The sequence below is a fragment of the Oncorhynchus mykiss genome, chromosome 16 (assembly GCF_013265735.2).
Source record: "Oncorhynchus mykiss isolate Arlee chromosome 16, USDA_OmykA_1.1, whole genome shotgun sequence".
Lineage (NCBI taxonomy): Eukaryota > Metazoa > Chordata > Actinopteri > Salmoniformes > Salmonidae > Oncorhynchus > Oncorhynchus mykiss.
In genome coordinates this window covers 1421391-1442089 of record NC_048580.1, presented here as the reverse complement: position 1 = coordinate 1442089, position 20699 = coordinate 1421391, and the positions used below count along the sequence as shown (strand labels likewise).

The window sequence follows — 20699 nt, the reverse complement described above, 5'->3', positions numbered from 1 at the left end:
GATATACAGTGCCTTGCGAAAGTATTCGACCCCCTTGAACTTTGCGATCCTTTTGCCACATTTCAGGCTTCAAACATAAAGATAACTGTATTTTTTTGTGAAGAATCAACAACAAGTGGGACACAATCATGAAGTGGAACGACATTTATTGGATATTTCAAACTTTTTTAACAAATCAAAAACTGAAAAATTGGGCGTGCAAAATTATTCAGCCCCTTTACTTTCAGTGCAGCAAACTCTCTCCAGAAGTTCAGTGAGGATCTCTGAATGATCCAATGTTGACCAAAGTACTAATGATGATAAATACAATCCACCTGTGTGTAATCAAGTCTCCGTATAAATGCACCTGCACTGTGATAGTCTCAGAGGTCCGTTAAAAGCGCAGAGAGCATCATGAAGAACAAGGAACACACCAGGCAGGTCCGAGATACTGTTGTGAAGAAGTTTAAAGCCGGATTTGGATACAACAAGATTTCCCAAGCTTTAAACATCCCAAGGAGCACTGTGCAAGCGATAATATTGAAATGGAAGGAGTATCAGACCACTGCAAATCTACCAAGACCTGGCCGTCCCTCTAAACTTTCAGCTCATACAAGGAGAAGACTGATCAGAGATGCAGCCAAGAGGCCCATGATCACTCTGGATGAACTGCAGAGATCTACAGCTGAGGTGGGAGACTCTGTCCATAGGACAACAATCAGTCAGTTGTATATTGCACAAATCTGGCCTTTATGGAAGAGTGGCAAGAAGAAAGCCATTTCTTAAAGATATCCATAAAAAGTGTTGTTTAAAGTTTGCCACAAGCCACCTGGGAGACACACCAAACATGTGGAAGAAGGTGCTCTGGTCAGATGAAACCAATATTGAACTTTTTGGCAACAATGCAAAACGTTATGTTTGGCGTAAAAGCAACACAGCTGAACACACCATCCCCACTGTCAAACATGGTGGTGGCAGCATCATGGTTTGGGCCTGCTTTTCTTCAGCAGGGACAGGGAAGATGGTTAAAATTGATGGGAAGATGGATGGAGCCAAATACAGGACCATTCTGGAAGAAAACCTGATGGAGTCTGCAAAAGACCTGAGACTGGGACGGAGATTTGTCTTCCAACAAGACAATGATCCAAAACATAAAGCAAAATCTACAATGGAATGGTTCAAAAATAAACATATCCAGGTGTTAGAATGGCCAAGTCAAAGTCCAGACCTGAATCCAATCGAGAATCTGTGGAAAGAACTGAAAACTGCTGTTCACAAATGCTCTCCATCCAACCTCACTGAGCTCGAGCTGTTTTGCAAGGAGGAATGGGAAAAAATGTCAGTCTCTCGATGTGCAAAACTGATAGAGACATACCCCAAGCGACTTACAGCTGTAATCGCAGCAAAAGGTGGCGCTACAAAGTATTAACTTAAGGGGGCTGAATAATTTTGCACGCCCAATTTTTCAGTTTTTGATTTGTTAAAAAAATACAGTTTTATATCTTTATGTTTGAAGCCTGAAATGTGGCAAAAGGTCGCAAAGTTCAAGGGGGCCGAATACTTTCGCAAGGCACTGTAGGTCAGAGATGTTATAGGGTTAGGTCAGAGATGTTATAGGGTTAGGTCAGAGATGTTATAGGGTTAGGTTAAGGTCAGAGATGTTATAGGGTTAGGGTAAGGTCAGAGATGTTATAGGGTTAGGGTAAGGTCAGAGATGTTATGGGGTTAGGGTAAAGTCAGAGATGTTATAGGGTTAGGGTAAGGTCAGAGATGTTATAGGGTTAGGGTAAGGTCAGAGATGTTATAGGGTTAGGGTAAGGTCAGAGATGTTATAGGGTTAAGGTAAAGTCAGAGATGTTACAGGGTTAGGGTAAATTAGGAACACCTTTTCTGAGGAACGGCCCCAGAACAGCCTCAATTCTTTGGAGCATTCCACAGGGATACTGGCCCATGTTGACACAAACACTTCCCACAGTTGTGTCCAGTTGGCTGGATGTCCTTTGAGTGGTGGACCATTATTGATACACACAGGAAACCGTTGAACCCTAACCCATTCTGATACACACAGGAAACCGTTGAACCCTAATCCATTATTGAACCACACAGGAAACCATTGAACCCTAATCCATTATTGAACCACACAGGAAACCATTGAACCCTAATCCATTATTGAACCACACAGGAAACCGTTGAACCCTAATCCATTATTGAACCACACAGGAAACGGTTGAACCCTAATCCATTATTGAACCACACAGGAAACCGTTGAACCCTAACCCATTATTGAACCACACAGGAAACCGTTGAACCCTAATCCATTATTGAACCACACAGGAAACCGTTGAACCCTAATCTATTATTGAACCACACAGGAAACCATTGAACCCTAATCTATTCTTGAACCACACAGGAAACCGTTGAACCCTAATCCATTATTGAACCACACAGGAAACCATTGAACCCTAACCCATTATTGAACCACACAGGAAACCGTTGAACCCTAACCCATTCTGATACACACAGGAAACCGTTGAACCCTAATCCATTATTGAACCACACAGGAAACCATTGAACCCTAATCCATTATTGAACCACACAGGAAACCATTGAACCCTAATCTATTCTTGAACCACACAGGAAACCATTGAACCCTAATCCATTATTGAACCACACAGGAAACCATTGAACCCTAACCTAACTCAATATTAGGAAGACATTCCTAATGTTTTGTAAATTCAGTGTAGGTCCATTATAAATTATATGTACTTTTTATCCAATTTGAGACTTTGTAGACTTTCTAGAGTGGCCTGGGGTGTTCTGTTAAACATAAACACCACAATTTCATTTTGTATAACTGAATTACAGTTCATATAAGGAAATCAGTCAATTGAAATAAGTTATTTAATTATTAATCTATGTATTTCACATGACTGGGAATACAGATATGCATCTGCTGGTCACAGATACCTTAAAAGAAAAGGTAGGGGCGTGGATCAGAAAACCAGTCAGTATCTGGTGTGACCAGATCCTCATGCAGCGAGACACATCTCCTTCACATAGAGTTGATCAGGCTGGTGATTGGTGGCCTGTGGAATGTTGTTCCACTCCTCTTCATTGGCTGTGTGAAACTGCTGGATATTGGTGGGAACTGGAATACGGCGATCCAGAGCATCCCAAACATGCTCAATGGGTGACATGTCTGGTGAGTACGCAGGCCATGGAAGAACTGGGCCACTTTCAGCTTCCAGGAATTGTGTACAGATCCTTGCGACATGGGGCTGTTCATTATCATGCTGAAACATGAGGTGATGGCGGTGGATGAATGGCTCGACAATGGGCCTCAGGATCTCGTCATGGTATCTCTGTGCATTCAAATTGCCATTGACAAATTTCAATTGTGTTCGTAGTCTGTAGCTTATACCTGCCTACACCATAACATTTCTGGGATCTTTTATTTCAGCTCATGAAACATGGGACCAAACCTTGTTTACATGTTTCAGTATATAAATGAAACGGCAAGTCTCAAATAGCCTCCTGTCCCTATTAATAGCCGGGCAATGACATTTCAGCAAGTAAACACCTGTTTCAGATAAACGCCTGGTCTAAATGATTTGTTACCATGAATTGTTTACAAGGTTTAATGTTTGACTTGTTACATTAAATAATTCAGGAATGACTAAAAAAAATTATGACAATTTTTATCGCCAGCTGAGAACTGCTAGCCATTGGCTGCTAACAGCTGAGAACTGCTAGCCATTGGCTGCTAACAGCTGAGAACTGCTAGCCATTGGCTGCTAACAGCTGAGAACTGCTAGCCATTGGCTGTTAACAGCTGAGAACAGCCATTGGCTGCTAACAGCTGAGAACTGCTAGCCATTGGCTGCTAACAGCTGAGAACTGCTAGCCAACTGGCAAATAAATAAATAGAAGCCTGGTAAGAACAAAAACAGTCAACTTCGGGAGTACAGACCCCCAGCAATTAAGTGATCGCCCTCAAGTGGCGAAAGTAAGAACTGACGAAAATACAGAAAAATAGTATAATTATTCAGTCAAGGAAAAGTTGTTTATGTTTTTGAGGCATACTAAGACAAAATAAACGTGACACAGTGTGTGAATGATAACACATTAGTGCAGGAAATGAATGGTGGAGTTAAACAATGAACTAAGTAAACTATGTTGTGTACATTAAGAAAATAGAAGCCTGGCTCAAATAGAAGCCTGTCTCTAAATAGAAGCCCGTCTCTAAATAGAAGCCCGTCTCTAAATAGAAGCCCGTCTCTAAATAGAAGCCCGTCTCTATATAGAAGCCTGTCTCTAAATAGAAGCCTGTCTCTAAATAGAAGCCTGTCTCTAAATAGAAGCCTGTCTCTAAATTGAAGCCTGTCTCTAAATAGAAGCCTGTCTCTAAATAGAAGCCTGTCTCTAAATAGAAGCCTGTCTCTAAATAGAAGCCTGTCTCTAAATAGAAGCCTGTCTCAAATAGAAGCCTGTCTCAAATAGAAGCCTGTCTCAAATAGAAGCCTGTTCAGTGATTAAAACACCCGTTGACGAATTGAAGTTTTACAGAATATATATATATATTTTTTTTTAACTCAAACCTCCCCCAGGCTGGATCCGGCCTGTGGGCCGTAGTTTGCCTACCTGTATTATAGAGTAAGGTTAAGGTTATAGGGTCAGGGTAAAGGTTACCTCTTTGATAGCCTTGAGTAGGTCTGGTTTGTGCGGTGCGCTGGGCGGGATGCAGCGATGACCCCACAACTTCAGTGACGTCATGAAATTGACCAGAGTACTCTGCTCCTCTTTGGTCAGAGCATCTTTATGGTCATGGAGCATCTCATACAGATACATGGCTAGCTTGGGACCATGCTGAGAGAGGAGAGGGGAGGGGAGAGAGGAGAGGGGGAGAGAGAGGAGAGGGGAGGGGGAGAGAGAGGAGAGGGGAGGGGGAGAGAGGAGAGGGGAGGGGAGAGAAGAGAGAGGAGAGAGAGGAGGAGAGAGAGGAGAGGGGGAGAGAGAGGAGAGGGGGAGAGAGGAGAGAGGAGAGGGGGAGAGAGGAGAGGGGAGTGGGAGAGAGAGGAGAGGGGAGTGGGAGAGAGAGGAGAGGGGAGGGGAGAGAAGAGAGAGGAGAGGGGAGTGGAGAGAGGAGAGGGGAGTGGAGAGAGGAGAGGGGAGAGAGGAGAGGGGAGAGAGGAGAGGGGAGGGGAGAGAAGAGAGAGGAGAGGGGGAGAGAGAGGAGAGGGGAGGGGAGAGAGGAGAGGGGGAGAGAGAGGGGAGGGGAGAGAGGAGAGGGGGAGAGAGAGGAGAGGGGGAGAGAGGAGAGGGGAGTGGGAGAGAGAGGAGAGGGGAGGGGAGAGAAGACGGGGAGAGAGAGGAGAGGGGAGGGGAGAGAAGACGGGGAGAGAGAGGAAAGGGGAGGGGAGAGAAGAGGGGGAGAGAGAGGAGAGGGGAGGAGAGAGAAGAGAGAGGAGAGGGGAGTGGAGAGAGGAGAGGGGAGTGGAGAGAGGAGAGGGGAGAGAGGAGAGGGGAGAGAGGAGGGGAGAGAAGAGAGAGGAGAGGGGGAGAGAAGAGAGAGGAGAGGGGGAGAGAGAGGAGAGGGGAGGGGAGAGAGGAGAGGGGGAGAGAGAGGAGAGGGGGAGAGAGGAGAGGGGAGTGGGAGAGAGAGGGGAGGGGAGAGAAGACGGGGAGAGAGAGGAGAGGGGAGGGGAGAGAAGACGGGGAGAGAGAGGAAAGGGGAGGGGAGAGAAGAGGGGGAGAGAGAGGAGAGGGGAGGAGAGAGAAGAGAGGAGGGGGAGAGAGAGAGCGAGAGAGGGGAGGGGGAGAGAGAGGAGAGGAGAGAGAGGAGAGGGGAGGGGAGAGAGAGGAGAGGGGAGAGAGGAGGGGGGGAGAGAGGAGAGGGGAGGGGGGGAGAGAGGAGAGGGGAGGGGGGGAGAGAGGAGAGGGGAGGGGGAGAGAGAGGAGAGGGGAGAGAGAGGAGAGGGGGAGAGAGAGAGGGGGAGAGAGAGAGGGGGGAGGGGAGAGAGGAGAGGGGAGTGGGAGAGAGAGGAGAGGGGAGGGGAGAGAAGAGAGGGGAGTGGAGAGAGGAGAGGGGGAGAGGGGAGTGGAGAGAGGAGAGGGGAGGGGAGAGAAGAGGGGGAGAGAGAGGAGAGGGGAGGGGAGAGAAGAGGGGGAGAGAGAGGAGAGGGGAGGGGAGAGAAGAGGGGGAGAGAGAGGAGAGGGGAGGGGAGAGAAGAGGGGGAGAGAGAGGAGAGGGGAGGGGAGAGAAGAGGGGGAGAGAGAGGAGAGGGGAGGGGAGAGAAGAGGGGGAGAGAGAGGAGAGGGGAGGAGAGAGAAGAGAGGAGGGGGAGAGAGAGAGCGAGAGAGGGGAGGGGGAGAGAGGAGAGGGGAAGGGAGAGGGGAGAGGGGAGAGAGAGAGGAGAGGGGAGGGGAGAGGGGAGAGGAGAGAGAAGAGAGGAGAGGGGAGGGGAGAGAGAAGAGAGGAGAGAGAAGAGGGGGAGAGAAGAGAGGAGGGGGAGAGAGAGAGAGAAGAGAGGAGGGGGAGAGAGAGAGAAGAGAGGAGGGAGAGAGAGAGAGGAGAGAGAGAGAGAGGAGAGAGAGAGAGAGAGAGGAGGGGGAGAGAGGAGAGAGAGAGAGAGAGAGAGGGGGGGGGAGAGAGGAGGAGGAGAGAGGAGGGGGAGAGAGGAGAGAGAGAGGAGGGGGAGAGAGGAGAGAGAGGAGAGGGGAGAGAGAGAGGGGAGGGGGAGAGAGAGAGGAGAGGGAGAGAGAGAGGAGAGGGGGAGGGAGAGAGAGAGGAGGGGAAGGGGAGAGAGGGGAGGGGGAAAGAGAGAGGGGAGGGGGAGAAGGGTTCCTGAGTCAATGTGAGTGCTTGAGTAACCTCTCTCCCGCGCCCCCCTCTCTCTCTCGCCTGCCCTCCCTCCCTCTCTCGCCCTCCCTCCCTCTCTCGCCCGCCCTCCCTCCCTCTCTCGCCCGCCCTCCCTCCCTCGCCCGCCCGCCCTCCCTCCCTCGCCCGCCCGCCCTCCCTCCCTCTCCCTCTCGCCCTCCCTCCCTCTCTCTCGCCCTCCCTCCCTCCCTCCCTCCCTCCATCTCTCGCCCGCCCTCTTTCTTTCAATCTTGCCCTCTCTCTCTTTCTCTCTTTCATTCTTGCTCTCTCTCGATCACTCTCTCAACCTTTCATTCAACCACTCTCTCGCTCTCATCCTCTCACCTGGGGCTGAGGCTCTCCCTGAGGATGTTTGGGCTCAGCCCTAACAGCGACCCCCGACCTCTTACCTCTAACCCGGGGCTGAGGCTCTCCTTGAGGAAGTCAGGGTTTGCAGGGTCGAACACAAACTCTAGAGCCTCCTTCCTGTCCCTGAGGGGTAATGCAGGGGAGAGGGTGTGCACCAAGAGACGTCCGATCTGAACCCTGAAGGTGTCCCGACATGACCACAGGATCCTCCTCCACTGCTGCCTGGGGGCCCCACCACGGCCCGTACTGCCCTGGGAGAACAACCATAGTCCCACATTATGAGGAAGTCATTTTGTATAATATGTCCCCCCCCCTTTTTCAAACCAGATATAAAATGAGAAAAAGGACGACATATACATACGAACAACAACTGACACAAACAATGACTACATCTCCTCTACACCTCAATCCCTAGAGCCTGGTCACACACTGGTCACACATGGCAACGCCCCCGTGCACAAAGAGCGGTCCATACAGAAATGGTTTGTCGAGATCGGTGTGGAAGAACTTGACTGGCCTGCACAGAGCCCTGACCTCAACCCCATCGAACACCTTTAGGATGATTTGGAACGTCAACTGAGAACCAGACCTAATCACTCAACATCAGTGGACGGCCTCACTAATGCACTTGTGGCTGAATGGAAGCAAGTCCCCACAGCAATGTTCCAACATCTAGTGGAAAGCCTTCCCAGAAGAGTGGAGGCTGTTATAGCAACAATGTTCCTACATCTAGTGGAAAGCCTTCCCAGAAGAGTGGAGGCTGTTATAGCAACAATGTTCCTACATCTAGTGGAAAGCCTTCCCAGAAGAGAGGAGGCTGTTATAGCAGCAATGTTCCAACATCTAGTGGAAAGTCTTCCCAGAAGAGTGGAGGCTGTTATAGCAGCAATGTTCCAACATCTAGTGGAAAGCCTTCCCAGAAGAGTGGAGGCTGTTATAGCAGCAATGTTCCTACATCTAGTGGAAAGCCTTCCCAGAAGAGTGGAGGCTGTTATAGCAGCAATGTTCCTACATCTAGTGGAAAGCCTTCCCAGAAGAGTGGAGGCTGTTATAGTAGCAATGTTCCTACATCTAGTGGAAAGCCTTCCCAGAAGAGTGGAGGCTGTTATAGCAGCAATGTTCCTACATCTAGTGGAAAGCCTTCCCAGAAGAGTGGGGGCTGTTATAGCAGCAATGTTCCTACATCTAGTGGAAAGTCTTCCCAGAAGAGTGGAGGCTGTTATAGCAGCAATGTTCCAACATCTAGTGGAAAGCCTTCCCAGAAGAGTGGAGGCTGTTATAGCAGCAATGTTCCTACATCTAGTGGAAAACCTTCCCAGAAGAGTGGAGGCTGTTATAGCAGCAATGTTCCTACATCTAGTGGAAAGCCTTCCCAGAAGAGTGGAGGCTGTTATAGCAGCAATGTTCCTACATCTAGTGGAAAGCCTTCCCAGAAGAGTGGAGGCTGTTATAGCAGCAATGTTCCTACATCTAGTGGAAAACCTTCCCAGAAGAGTGGGGGCTGTTATAGCAGCAATGTTCCTACATCTAGTGGAAAGTCTTCCCAGAAGAGTGGAGGCTGTTATAGCAGCAATGTTCCAACATCTAGTGGAAAGCCTTCCCAGAAGAGTGGAGGCTGTTATAGCAACAATGTTCCTACATCTAGTGGAAAACCTTCCCAGAAGAGTGGAGGCTGTTATAGCAGCAATGTTCCAACATCTAGTGGAAAGTCTTCCCAGAAGAGTGGAGGCTGTTATAGCAACAATGTTCCTACATCTAATGGAAAGCCTTCCCAGAAGAGTGGAGGCTGTTATAGCAGCAATGTTCCTACATCTAATGGAAAGCCTTCCCAGAAGAGTGGAGGCTGTTATAGCAGCAAAGGGGGGACCAACTCCATATTAAGGCCCATGACTTTTGGAATGAGATGTTGGACAAGCAGATGTCTACATCCTTTTGGCTATGTAGTGTATGTGCTATATGTCCTCTTTTATATTGTATTCTGTCCTGTATCTCATTGGAATCGGCTAATTCCATCGCTACTTCATAGAGAAGGACAGGGGAGAGAAACGAAAAGGAGCAGAAAAACGATAAGCTGGTCTTGGGCATCACTGTATGTAGTCTAGTCTAATCTGTTAGGTTTTCTTGCTGCTCCAGTTGAACTTATAAAGTTTGCACCTTCGTTTCAAGAAGGACCGTTTTGTTGTCCTGTTTTTCCACACGCTCGGTCTGTAACGGATGTGAAACGACTAGCATAGTTAGCGGTGCTTAACTAACCAGAGGGTCCCTGGTTCGCGCCCGGATTAGGGCGAGGGGACGGTCTAAAGTTATACTGTTACACATACACATTGCTGACACGATAGACTACATTCCTGTCAAGCAAATCTACTTTGTTAACAACAGATTGTAACAGTTTGTTGTGGTGAGCATTGAGTATTTTAGCCATGTTCTCTTGGATATCCTTTAGTTGTTAGCTCTTCTCATTTGCATCTCCAAGTTGTTCTTTGTCTTTTCCTCTGAGGGAAGCCATAGCCTGTTGGGTTTGAGTCACAGCGTAGTTTCTCTGAGGGAAGCCATGGCCTGTTGGGTTTGAGTCACAGCGTAGTTTCTCTGAGGGATAGCAGCAATGTTCCTACATCTAGTGGAAAGTCTTCCCAGAAGAGTGGAGGCTGTTATAGCAGCAATGTTCCAACATCTAGTGGAAAGCCTTCCCAGAAGAGTGGAGGCTGTTATAGCAGCAATGTTCCTACATCTAGTGGAAAACCTTCCCAGAAGAGTGGAGGCTGTTATAGCAGCAATGTTCCTACATCTAGTGGAAAGCCTTCCCAGAAGAGTGGAGGCTGTTATAGCAGCAATGTTCCTACATCTAGTGGAAAGCCTTCCCAGAAGAGTGGAGGCTGTTATAGCAGCAATGTTCCTACATCTAGTGGAAAACCTTCCCAGAAGAGTGGGGGCTGTTATAGCAGCAATGTTCCTACATCTAGTGGAAAGTCTTCCCAGAAGAGTGGAGGCTGTTATAGCAGCAATGTTCCAACATCTAGTGGAAAGCCTTCCCAGAAGAGTGGAGGCTGTTATAGCAACAATGTTCCTACATCTAGTGGAAAGCCTTCCCAGAAGAGTGGAGGCTGTTATAGCAACAATGTTCCTACATCTAGTGGAAAGCCTTCCCAGAAGAGAGGAGGCTGTTATAGCAGCAATGTTCCAACATCTAGTGGAAAGTCTTCCCAGAAGAGTGGAGGCTGTTATAGCAGCAATGTTCCAACATCTAGTGGAAAGCCTTCCCAGAAGAGTGGAGGCTGTTATAGCAGCAATGTTCCTACATCTAGTGGAAAGCCTTCCCAGAAGAGTGGAGGCTGTTATAGCAGCAATGTTCCTACATCTAGTGGAAAGCCTTCCCAGAAGAGTGGAGGCTGTTATAGTAGCAATGTTCCTACATCTAGTGGAAAGCCTTCCCAGAAGAGTGGAGGCTGTTATAGCAGCAATGTTCCTACATCTAGTGGAAAGCCTTCCCAGAAGAGTGGAGGCTGTTATAGCAGCAATGTTCCAACATCTAGTGGAAAGCCTTCCCAGAAGAGTGGAGGCTGTTATAGCAACAATGTTCCTACATCTAGTGGAAAACCTTCCCAGAAGAGTGGAGGCTGTTATAGCAGCAATGTTCCAACATCTAGTGGAAAGTCTTCCCAGAAGAGTGGAGGCTGTTATAGCAACAATGTTCCTACATCTAATGGAAAGCCTTCCCAGAAGAGTGGAGGCTGTTATAGCAGCAATGTTCCTACATCTAATGGAAAGCCTTCCCAGAAGAGTGGAGGCTGTTATAGCAGCAAAGGGGGGACCAACTCCATATTAAGGCCCATGACTTTTGGAATGAGATGTTGGACAAGCAGATGTCTACATCCTTTTGGCTATGTAGTGTATGTGCTATATGTCCTCTTTTATATTGTATTCTGTCCTGTATCTCATTGGAATCGGCTAATTCCATCGCTACTTCATAGAGAAGGACAGGGGAGAGAAACGAAAAGGAGCAGAAAAACGATAAGCTGGTCTTGGGCATCACTGTATGTAGTCTAGTCTAATCTGTTAGGTTTTCTTGCTGCTCCAGTTGAACTTATAAAGTTTGCACCTTCGTTTCAAGAAGGACCGTTTTGTTGTCCTGTTTTTCCACACGCTCGGTCTGTAACGGATGTGAAACGACTAGCATAGTTAGCGGTGCTTAACTAACCAGAGGGTCCCTGGTTCGCGCCCGGATTAGGGCGAGGGGACGGTCTAAAGTTATACTGTTACACATACACATTGCTGACACGATAGACTACATTCCTGTCAAGCAAATCTACTTTGTTAACAACAGATTGTAACAGTTTGTTGTGGTGAGCATTGAGTATTTTAGCCATGTTCTCTTGGATATCCTTTAGTTGTTAGCTCTTCTCATTTGCATCTCCAAGTTGTTCTTTGTCTTTTCCTCTGAGGGAAGCCATAGCCTGTTGGGTTTGAGTCACAGCGTAGTTTCTCTGAGGGAAGCCATGGCCTGTTGGGTTTGAGTCACAGCGTAGTTTCTCTGAGGGAAGCCATGGCCTGTTGGGTTTGAGTCACAGCGTAGTTTCTCTGAGGGAAGCCATGGCCTGTTGGGTTTGAGTCACAGCGTAGTTTCTCTGAGGGAAGCCATGGCCTGTTGGGTTTGAGTCACAGCGTAGTTTCTCTGAGGGAAGCCATGGCCTGTTGGGTTTGAGTCACAGCGTAGTTTCTCTGAGGGAAGCCATGGCCTGTTGGGTTTGAGTCACAGCGTAGTTTCTCTGAGGGAAGCCATTGCCTGTTGGGTTTGAGTCACAGCGTAGTTTCTCTGAGGGAAGCCATTGCCTGTTGGGTTTGAGTCACAGCGTAGTTTCTCTGAGGGAAGCCATGGCCTGTTGGGTTTGAGTCACAGCGTAGTTTCTCTGAGGGAAGCCATTGCCTGTTGGGTTTGAGTCACAGCGTAGTTTCTCTGAGGGAAGCCATGGCCTGTTGGGTTTGAGTCACAGCGTCACAACTCCCTCCCCATGCGTCCTATTAGTGCAAAACGGAGCAGTAAGCAGACTGGTTATAACCGCCACTAACCAGACTGGTTATAACCGCCACTAACCAGACTGGTTATAACCGCCACTAACCAGACTGGTTATAACCGCCACTAACCAGACTGGTTATAACCGCCACTAACCAGACTGGTTATAACCGCCACTAACCAGACTGGTTATAACCGCCACTAACCAGACTGGTTATAACCGCCACTAACCAGACTGGTTATAACCGCCACTAACCAGACTGGTTATAACCGCCACTAACCAGACTGGTTATAACCGCCACTAACCAGACTGGTTATAACCGCCACTAACCAGACTGGTTATAACCGCCACTACCAGACTGGTTATAACCGCCATTACCAGACTGATTATAACCGCCACTAACCAGACTGATTATAACCGCCACTAACCAGACTGATTATAACCGCCACTAACCAGACTGGTTATAACCGCCACTAACCAGACTGGTTATAACCGCCACTACCAGACTAGTTATAACCGCCACTAACCAGACTAGTTATAACCGCCACTAACCAGACTGATTATAACCGCCACTACCAGACTGATTATAACCACCACTAACCAGACTGGTTATAACCACCACTAACCAGACTGGTTATAACCCCCACTAACCAGACTGATTATAACCGCCACTAACCAGACTGATTATCACCGCCACTAACCAGACTGGTTATAACCGCCACTAACCAGACTGATCTTGATCCCGTCCATCATCAGTCTGAGGATGTCTTTCTGGAAACTCTTCATGTTGGCCGGGGGAAGGGGGAAGGGGAGGGGAGAGGGCGGGCCAGGGGTGTGGCCTGATGAGCCGGGGATGGAGCCGTCCTCCTCGGGGGCGTGGTCGACAGGGTCGACAGGGTCAGGGGTCAGGTGGTGGTCCGGGGAGTCTGGGAAGTTCAGCAGGTCGTAGAAGTCTTGGCTCACGTCTGGAGAGGGAACAGAGGTGGAGGAGGAGAGGGGGGACAGAGGTGGAGGAGGAGAGGGGAGACAGAGGTAGAGGAGGAGAGGGGAGACAGAGGTAGAGGAGAGGGGGGACCAGAGGTGGAGGAGGAGAGGGGGGACAGTGGAGGAGAGGGGGGGACAGGTGGAGGAGAGGGGGGAACAGGTGGAGGAGAGGGGGGAACAGGTGGAGGAGGAGAGGGGGGGGACAGAGGTGGAGGAGGAGAGGGGGGACAAAGGTGGAGGAGGAGAGGGGAGACAGAGGTAGAGGAGAGGGGGGGCCAGGTGGAGGAGGAGAGGGGGAACAGAGGTGGAGGAGGAGAGGGGGGACAGAGGAGGAGAGGGAGGACAGTGGAGGAGAGGGGGGGACAGGTGGAGGAGAGGGGGGAACAGGTGGAGGAGGAGAGGGGGGGACAGAGGTGGAGGAGAGGGGGGGGAGGAGAGGGGAGACGGAGGTGGAGGAGAGGGGGGACAGGTGGAGGAGGAGAGGGAGGACAGTGGAGGAGAGATGGGGACAGAGGTGGAGGAGGAGAGGGGGACAGAGGTGGAGGAGGAGAGGGGGACAGAGGTGGAGGAGGAGAGGGGGGGACAGAGGTGGAGGAGGAGAGGAGAACAGAGGTGGAGGAGAGAGGGGGGGACAGAGGTGGAGGAGGAGAGGGGGGACAGAGGTGGAGGAGGAGAGGGGGGACAGTGGAGGAGAGGGGGGGACAGGTGGAGGAGAGGGGGGAACAGGTGGAGGAGGAGAGGGGGGGACAGAGGTGGAGGAGAGGGGGGGGACAGGTGGAGGAGGAGAGGACAGGTGGAGGAGGAGAGGGAGGACAGTGGAGGAGAGAGGGGGACAGAGGTGGAGGAGGAGAGGGGAACAGAGGTGGAGGAGGAGAGGGGGGACAGAGGTGGAGGAGGAGAGGGGAGACGGAGGTGGAGAGAGGGGGACAGAGGTGGAGGAGAGAGGGGGACAGAGGTGGAGGAGAGAGGGGGACAGAGGTGGAGGAGAGAGGGGGAACAAAGGTGGAGGAGGAGAGGGGGACAGAGGTGGAGGAGAGAGGGGGACAGAGGTGGAGGAGAGAGGGGGACAGAGGTGGAGGAGAGGGGGGGACAGAGGTGGAGGAGAGAGGGGGACAGAGGTGGAGGAGAGAGGGGGACAGAGGTGGAGGAGAGAGGGGGACAGAGGTGGAGGAGAGAGGGGGACAGAGGTGGAGGAGAGAGGGGGACAGAGGTGGAGGAGAGAGGAGGACAGAGGTGGAGGAGAGAGGGGGACAGAGGTGGAGGAGAGAGGGGGACAGAGGTGGAGGAGGAGAGGGGGGACAGAGGTGGAGGAGGAGAGGGGGGACAGAGGTAGAGGAGGAGAGGGGGGGACAGAGGTGGAGGAGGAGAGGGGTGGGACAGGTGGAGGAGGAGAGGGGAGACGGAGGTGGAGGAGAGAGGGGGACAGAGGTGGAGGAGAGAGGGGGACAGAGGTGGAGGAGAGAGGGGGACAGAGGTGGAGGAGAGAGGGGGACAGAGGTGGAGGAGAGAGGGGGACAGAGGTGGAGGAGGAGAGGGGGACAGAGGTGGAGGAGGAGAGGGGAACAGAGGTGGAGGAGGAGAGGGGGGACAGAGGTGGAGGAGGAGAGGGGAGACGGAGGTGGAGGAGAGAGGGGAGACGGAGGTGGAGGAGAGAGGGGGACAGAGGTGGAGGAGAGAGGGGGACAGAGGTGGAGGAGAGAGGAGAACAGAGGTGGAGGAGGAGAGGGGAACAGAGGTGGAGGAGAGAGGGGGACAGAGGTGGAGGAGAGGAGAACAGAGGTGGAGGAGAGGGGGGACAGAGGTGGAGGAGGAGAGGGGGGACAGAGGTGGAGGAGGAGAGGAGAACAGAGGTGGAGGAGAGAGGGGAACAGAGGTGGAGGAGAGGGGGGACAGAGGTGGAGGAGGAGAGGGGGGACAGAGGTGGAGGAGGAGAGGAGAACAGAGGTGGAGGAGGAGAGGGGAACAGAGGTGGAGGAGGAGAGGGGGGACAAAGGTGGAGGAGGAGAGGGGGGACAGAGGTGGAGGAGGAGAGGGGGGACAGAGGTAGAGGAGGAGAGGGGGGACAGAGGTGGAGGAGAGAGGAGAACAGAGGTGGAGGAGAGAGGGGAACAGAGGTGGAGGAGGAGAGGGGGGACAGAGGTGGAGGAGGAGAGGGGGGACAGAGGTGGAGGAGGAGAGGGGGGACAGAGGTAGAGGAGGAGAGGGGGACAGAGGTAGAGGAGGAGAGGGGGACAGAGGTGGAGGAGGAGAGGGGGGACAAAGGTGGAGGAGGAGAGGGGGGACAGAGGTGGAGGAGAGGGGGGGACAGGTGGAGGAGAGAGGGGGACAGAGGTGGAGGAGAGAGGGGGACAGAGGTGGAGGAGAGAGGGGGACAGAGGTGGAGGAGAGAGGGGGACAGAGGTGGAGGAGGAGAGGGGGGACAGAGGTGGAGGAGAGAGGGGGACAGAGGTGGAGGAGAGAGGGGGACAGAGGTGGAGGAGAGAGGGGGACAGAGGTGGAGGAGAGAGGGGGGACAGAGGTGGAGGAGGAGAGGGGGGACAGAGGTGGAGGAGGAGAGGGGGGACAGAGGTGGAGGAGAGAGGGGGACAGAGGTGGAGGAGAGAGGGGGACAGAGGTGGAGGAGGAGAGGGGGGACAGAGGTGGAGGAGGAGAGGGGGGACAGAGGTGGAGGAGAGAGGGGGACAGAGGTGGAGGAGGAGAGGGGGGACAGAGGTGGAGGAGAGAGGGGGACAGAGGTGGAGGAGAGAGGGGGACAGAGGTGGAGGAGAGAGGGGGACAGAGGTGGAGGAGAGAGGGGGACAGAGGTGGAGGAGGAGAGGGGGGACAGAGGTGGAGGAGGAGAGGGGGGACAGAGGTGGAGGAGAGGGGGGGGACAGGTGGAGGAGGAGAGGGGAGACAGAGGTAGAGGAGGAGAGGGGGGACAGAGGTGGAGGAGAGAGGGGGACAGAGGTGGAGGAGGAGAGGGGGGACAGAGGTGGAGGAGGAGAGGGGGGACAGAGGTGGAGGAGAGAGGGGGACAGAGGTGGAGGAGAGAGGGGGACAGAGGTGGAGGAGAGAGGGGGACAGAGGTGGAGGAGGAGAGGGGGGACAGAGGTGGAGGAGGAGAGGGGGGACAGAGGTGGAGGAGAAGGAATAATAATGCCTTATTAGTCAGAATGGGAAGACAGCACAACAGCTTGAAACACTGCAAAGTATAGACACAGGCTCTGTTCCAACAGCCACACTAGAATTAATCAATTTACTATCTGGTAGGGGTGTGCCGAGTACTCAGACAAAATGAGTATTGTAAGAGATATTGAGAATTTTCAGAGTATGATTCTGACACAATAATGTATTTATTTATTATCCGTGATCAGAGGTCTTTTTCACCTGCCAGCACGCATCTCCCTTTCACTCAAACAGTGTTCATGCTAGATGAGCCTGTTTTACCATATTTACCATGATAGATGAGCCTGTTTTACCATATTTACCATGATAGATGAGCCTGTTTTACCATATTCACCATGATAGATGAGCCTGTTTTACCATGATAGATGAACCTGTTTTACCATATTTACCATGATAGATGAGCCTGTTTTACCATGATAGATGAACCTGTTTTACCATATTTACCATGATAGATGAGCCTGTTTTACCATATTTACCATGATAGATGAGCCTGTTTTACCATGATAGATGAACCTGTTTTACCATATTTACCATGATAGATGAGCCTGTTTTACCATATTTACCATGATAGATGAGCCTGTTTTACCATATTTACCATGATAGATGAGCCTGTTTTACCATATTTACCATGATAGATGAGCCTGTTGTACCATATTCACCATGATAGATGAGCCTGTTGTACCATATTTACCATGCTAGATGAGCCTGTTTTACCATATTTACCATGATAGATGAGCCTGTTGTACCATATTCACCATGATAGATGAGCCTGTTGTACCATATTTACCATGATAGATGAGCCTGTTGTACCATATTCACCATGATAGATGAGCCTGTTGTACCATATTTACCATGATAGATGAGCCTGTTTTACCATATTTACCATGATAGATGAGCCTGTTTTTCCATTTTTACCATGATAGATGAGCCTGTTTTACCATATTTACCATGATAGATGAGCCTGTTTTACCATATTTACCATGATAGATGAGCCTGTTTTTACCATATTTACCATGATAGATGAGCCTGTTTTACCATATTTATCATGATAGATGAGCCTGTTTTACCATATTTACCATGATAGATGAGCCTGTTTTACCATGATAGATGAACCTGTTTTACCATATTTACCATGATAGATGAGCCTGTTTTACCATATTTACCATGATAGATGAGCCTGTTGTACCATATTTACCATGATAGATGAGCCTGTTTTACCATATTTACCATGATAGATGAGCCTGTTTTACCATATTTACCATGATAGATGGAGCCTGTTTTACCATATTTACCATGATAGATGAGCCTGTTTTACCATATTTACCATGATAAATGAGCCTGTTTTACCATGATAGATGAACCTGTTTTACCATATTCACCATGGTAGATGAGCCTGTTTTACCATATTTACCATGATAGATGAGCCTGTTTTACCATATTTACCATGATAGATGAGCCTGTTGACAGCCAGCACCACCAGTCTCTGTAGTCTCTGTATGAACTCAGTCTCTGATGCTCTGATGGGGTTCTCCTGACTCATTCTTCTCTGCATCATCTGGTTCAGCTCATCACTGGCTACAGAACGCATCCTGGTGAGAAGACTGTCTGACTGGGCCAGGGAGAAGCGACGCCGACCTGGGGATACAGGCAACGTGTATTATAGGAGGTGATTCCAACGTTGAGGGCAAAGCAAGTGTTAATCACACACAGGTGATCCTACAGAGAATGCTTAGTAAACTTGCATTACATGCTGCTAGCATCTCTTTATCACATGTCAGGCTTGACATGGACTAGATTCTCTGTGGGGAATGTTTTACCAGGAATCTACATGCCATAAGTATGAACTGAAATCTTCAAACAGGTTAGGGTGAGAACTCTGCGCACACACACACACACACACAGGCACCAGTAATGTCTGAGTGTACTGGGCGAGTCCTATCCCTCTGCTCTTTCCATGCAGTAGAGCAGAGACTGGGATTATAGGAAGGGTGAGTAGTTCACAGCAAGAGTTAGGGTTCTGGGGGGATAATGTTCGCCTCCAGACAGAGAGTGAGAGGGCACCGGGTCCCAGATCCCCGTGTGGCTACCTGAGTCACATAGGAACACATAGGAAGTGGTGTCGGTGGGGGAGGGGAGGGGGGAGGTCTCAGACAGGAAGCAGAAGGGGGGAGGCAGGGGGATCTGGCCGTACGAACAGTAGTGCTGCCGTGGAGTACGGGGAATGATGCAGTCTCTCATAACCATAGCCATGGAACCTTGGTGGGAGGGGTGGGGGGGATACACAGGTGAGATGCAGGGTAGATAACAGGTAACACCTGATTAGGAAATTACAAGAATGGAAGACTGACCAGTGATGGCCTCAGACTGACTCAGACTGGTCATAATAACTATTTCACTAAACATCTTTGTCTGGTCATAACATCTCAGTCTGGTCACAATAACATCTCTGTCTGGTCATAACATCTCTGTCTGGTCATAATAACTATTTCACTAAATATCTCTGTCTGGTCATAATAACTATTTCACTAAACATCTCTGTCTGGTCATAATAACTATTTCACTAAACATCTCTGTCTGGTCATAATAACTATTTTACTAAATATCTTTGTCTGGTCATAACATCTCTGTCTGGTCATAATAACTATTTCACTAAACATCTCTGTCTGGTCATAATTAGAGGTCAACCGATTAATCGGTATGGCCAATTAATTAGGGCCGATTTCAAGTTTTCATAACAGTCGGAAATCGGTATTTTTGGACACCAATTTGGCCGATTTAAAAAAATATATATATTTTTTTTTACACTTTTATTTAATCTTTATTTAACGAGGCAAGTCAGTAAAGAACACATTCTTATTTTCAATGACGGCCTAGGAACGGTGGGTTAACTGCTTCGTTTAGGCGCAGAACGACAGATTTTCACCTTGTCAGCTCGGGGGATCAAATCTTGCAACCTTCCACTAGTCCAACGTTACACTAGTCCAATGCTCTTCATTGCACTCCACGAGGAGACTGCCTGTTACGTGAATGCAGTAGAAGCCAAGGTAAGTTTCTAGCTAGCATTAAACGTATCTTATAAAAAACAATCAATCAATCATAATCACTAGTTAACTACACATGGTTGATGATATTACTATTATCTAGCGTGTCCTGCGTTGCATATAATCGATGCGGTGCGTATCGTTGCCCCAATGTGTACCTAACCATAAACATCAATGCCTTTCTTAAAATCAATACACAGAAGTATATATTTTTAAATCTGCATATTTAAATCCAGGTTAGCAGGCAATATTAACCAGGTGAAATTGTGTCACTTCTCTTGCGTTCATTGCACACAGAGTCAGTGTATATGCAACAGTTTGGGCTGCCTAATTTGCCAGAATTGTACTTAATTATGACATAACATTGAAGGTTGTGCAATGTAACAGAAATATTTAGACTTATGAATGCCACCCGTTAGATAAAATACGGAACGGTTCCGTATTTCACTGAAAGAATAAACGTTTTGTTTTCGAGATGATAGTTTCCGGATTCGACCATATTAATGACCTAAGGCTCGTATTTCTGTGTGTTTTTATGTTATAATTAAGTCTATGATTTGATAGAGCAGTCTGACTGAGCGGTGGTAGGCAGCAGCAGGCTCGTAAGCATTCATTCAAACTGCACTTTCGTGCGTATGACAGCAGCTCTTCACTGTGCTTCAAGCATTGAGCTGTTTCTGACTTCAAGCCTATCAACTCCCGAGATGAGGCTGGTGTAACCGATGTGAAATGGCTAGCTAGTTAGTGCGCGCTAATAGCATTTCAAACGTCACTCGCTCTGAGACTTGGAGTGGTTGTTCCGCTTGCTCTGCATAGGTAACGCTGCTTTGAGGGTGGCTGTTGTCGATGTGTTCCTGGTTCGAGCCCAGGGAGGAGTGAAGAGAGGGACGGAAGCTATACTGTTACACTGCCAATACTAAAGTGCCTATAAGAACATCCAATAGTCAAAGGTAAATGAAATACAAATGGTAGAGAGAGAAATAGTCCTATAATTCATATAATAACTACAACCTAAAACTTCCTACCTGGGAATATTGAAGATTCATGTTAAAAGGAACCACCAGCTTTCATATGTTCTCATGTTCTGAGCAAGGAACTTAAACGTTAGTTTTCTTACATGGCACATATTGCACTTTTACTTCTCCAACACTTTGTTTCTGCATTATTTAAACCAAATTGAACATGTTTCATTATTTATTTGAGGCTAAATTGATTTTATTGATGTATCATATTAAGTTAAAATAAGTGTTCATTCAGTATTGTTGTAATTGTCATTATTAGAATAAATTAAAA

At 49.2% G+C, this 20699-nt stretch overlaps 1 protein-coding gene and 1 long non-coding RNA gene across 7 annotated transcripts in view; both read right to left on the bottom strand.

Moving 5' to 3' along the window:
• Window positions 1-20699, bottom strand: part of lyst (lysosomal trafficking regulator) — a 242383-nt gene that overhangs the window by 48307 nt on the left and 173377 nt on the right. For 5 of the 6 annotated variants that reach the window (XM_036945914.1, XM_036945917.1, XM_036945916.1 and 2 more), the window contains 4 exons: window positions 17809-18000; window positions 12940-13178; window positions 7246-7455; window positions 4669-4845 (listed from right to left, as the gene is read on the bottom strand). In XM_036945914.1, coding sequence (XP_036801809.1) covers window positions 4669-4845; window positions 7246-7455; window positions 12940-13178; window positions 17809-18000 — 818 coding nt within the window. The remainder of the gene's footprint in view (window positions 1-4668; window positions 4846-7245; window positions 7456-12939; window positions 13179-17808; window positions 18001-20699) is intronic. The other variant, XM_036945918.1, reaches the window with a different exon arrangement.
• Window positions 16772-17784, bottom strand: LOC118939493. Its single transcript, XR_005036408.1, has 3 exons — window positions 17479-17784; window positions 16879-17358; window positions 16772-16823 (listed from the first exon to the last, which is right to left on the bottom strand). It is a non-coding gene; the product is annotated as an uncharacterized LOC118939493 (long non-coding RNA).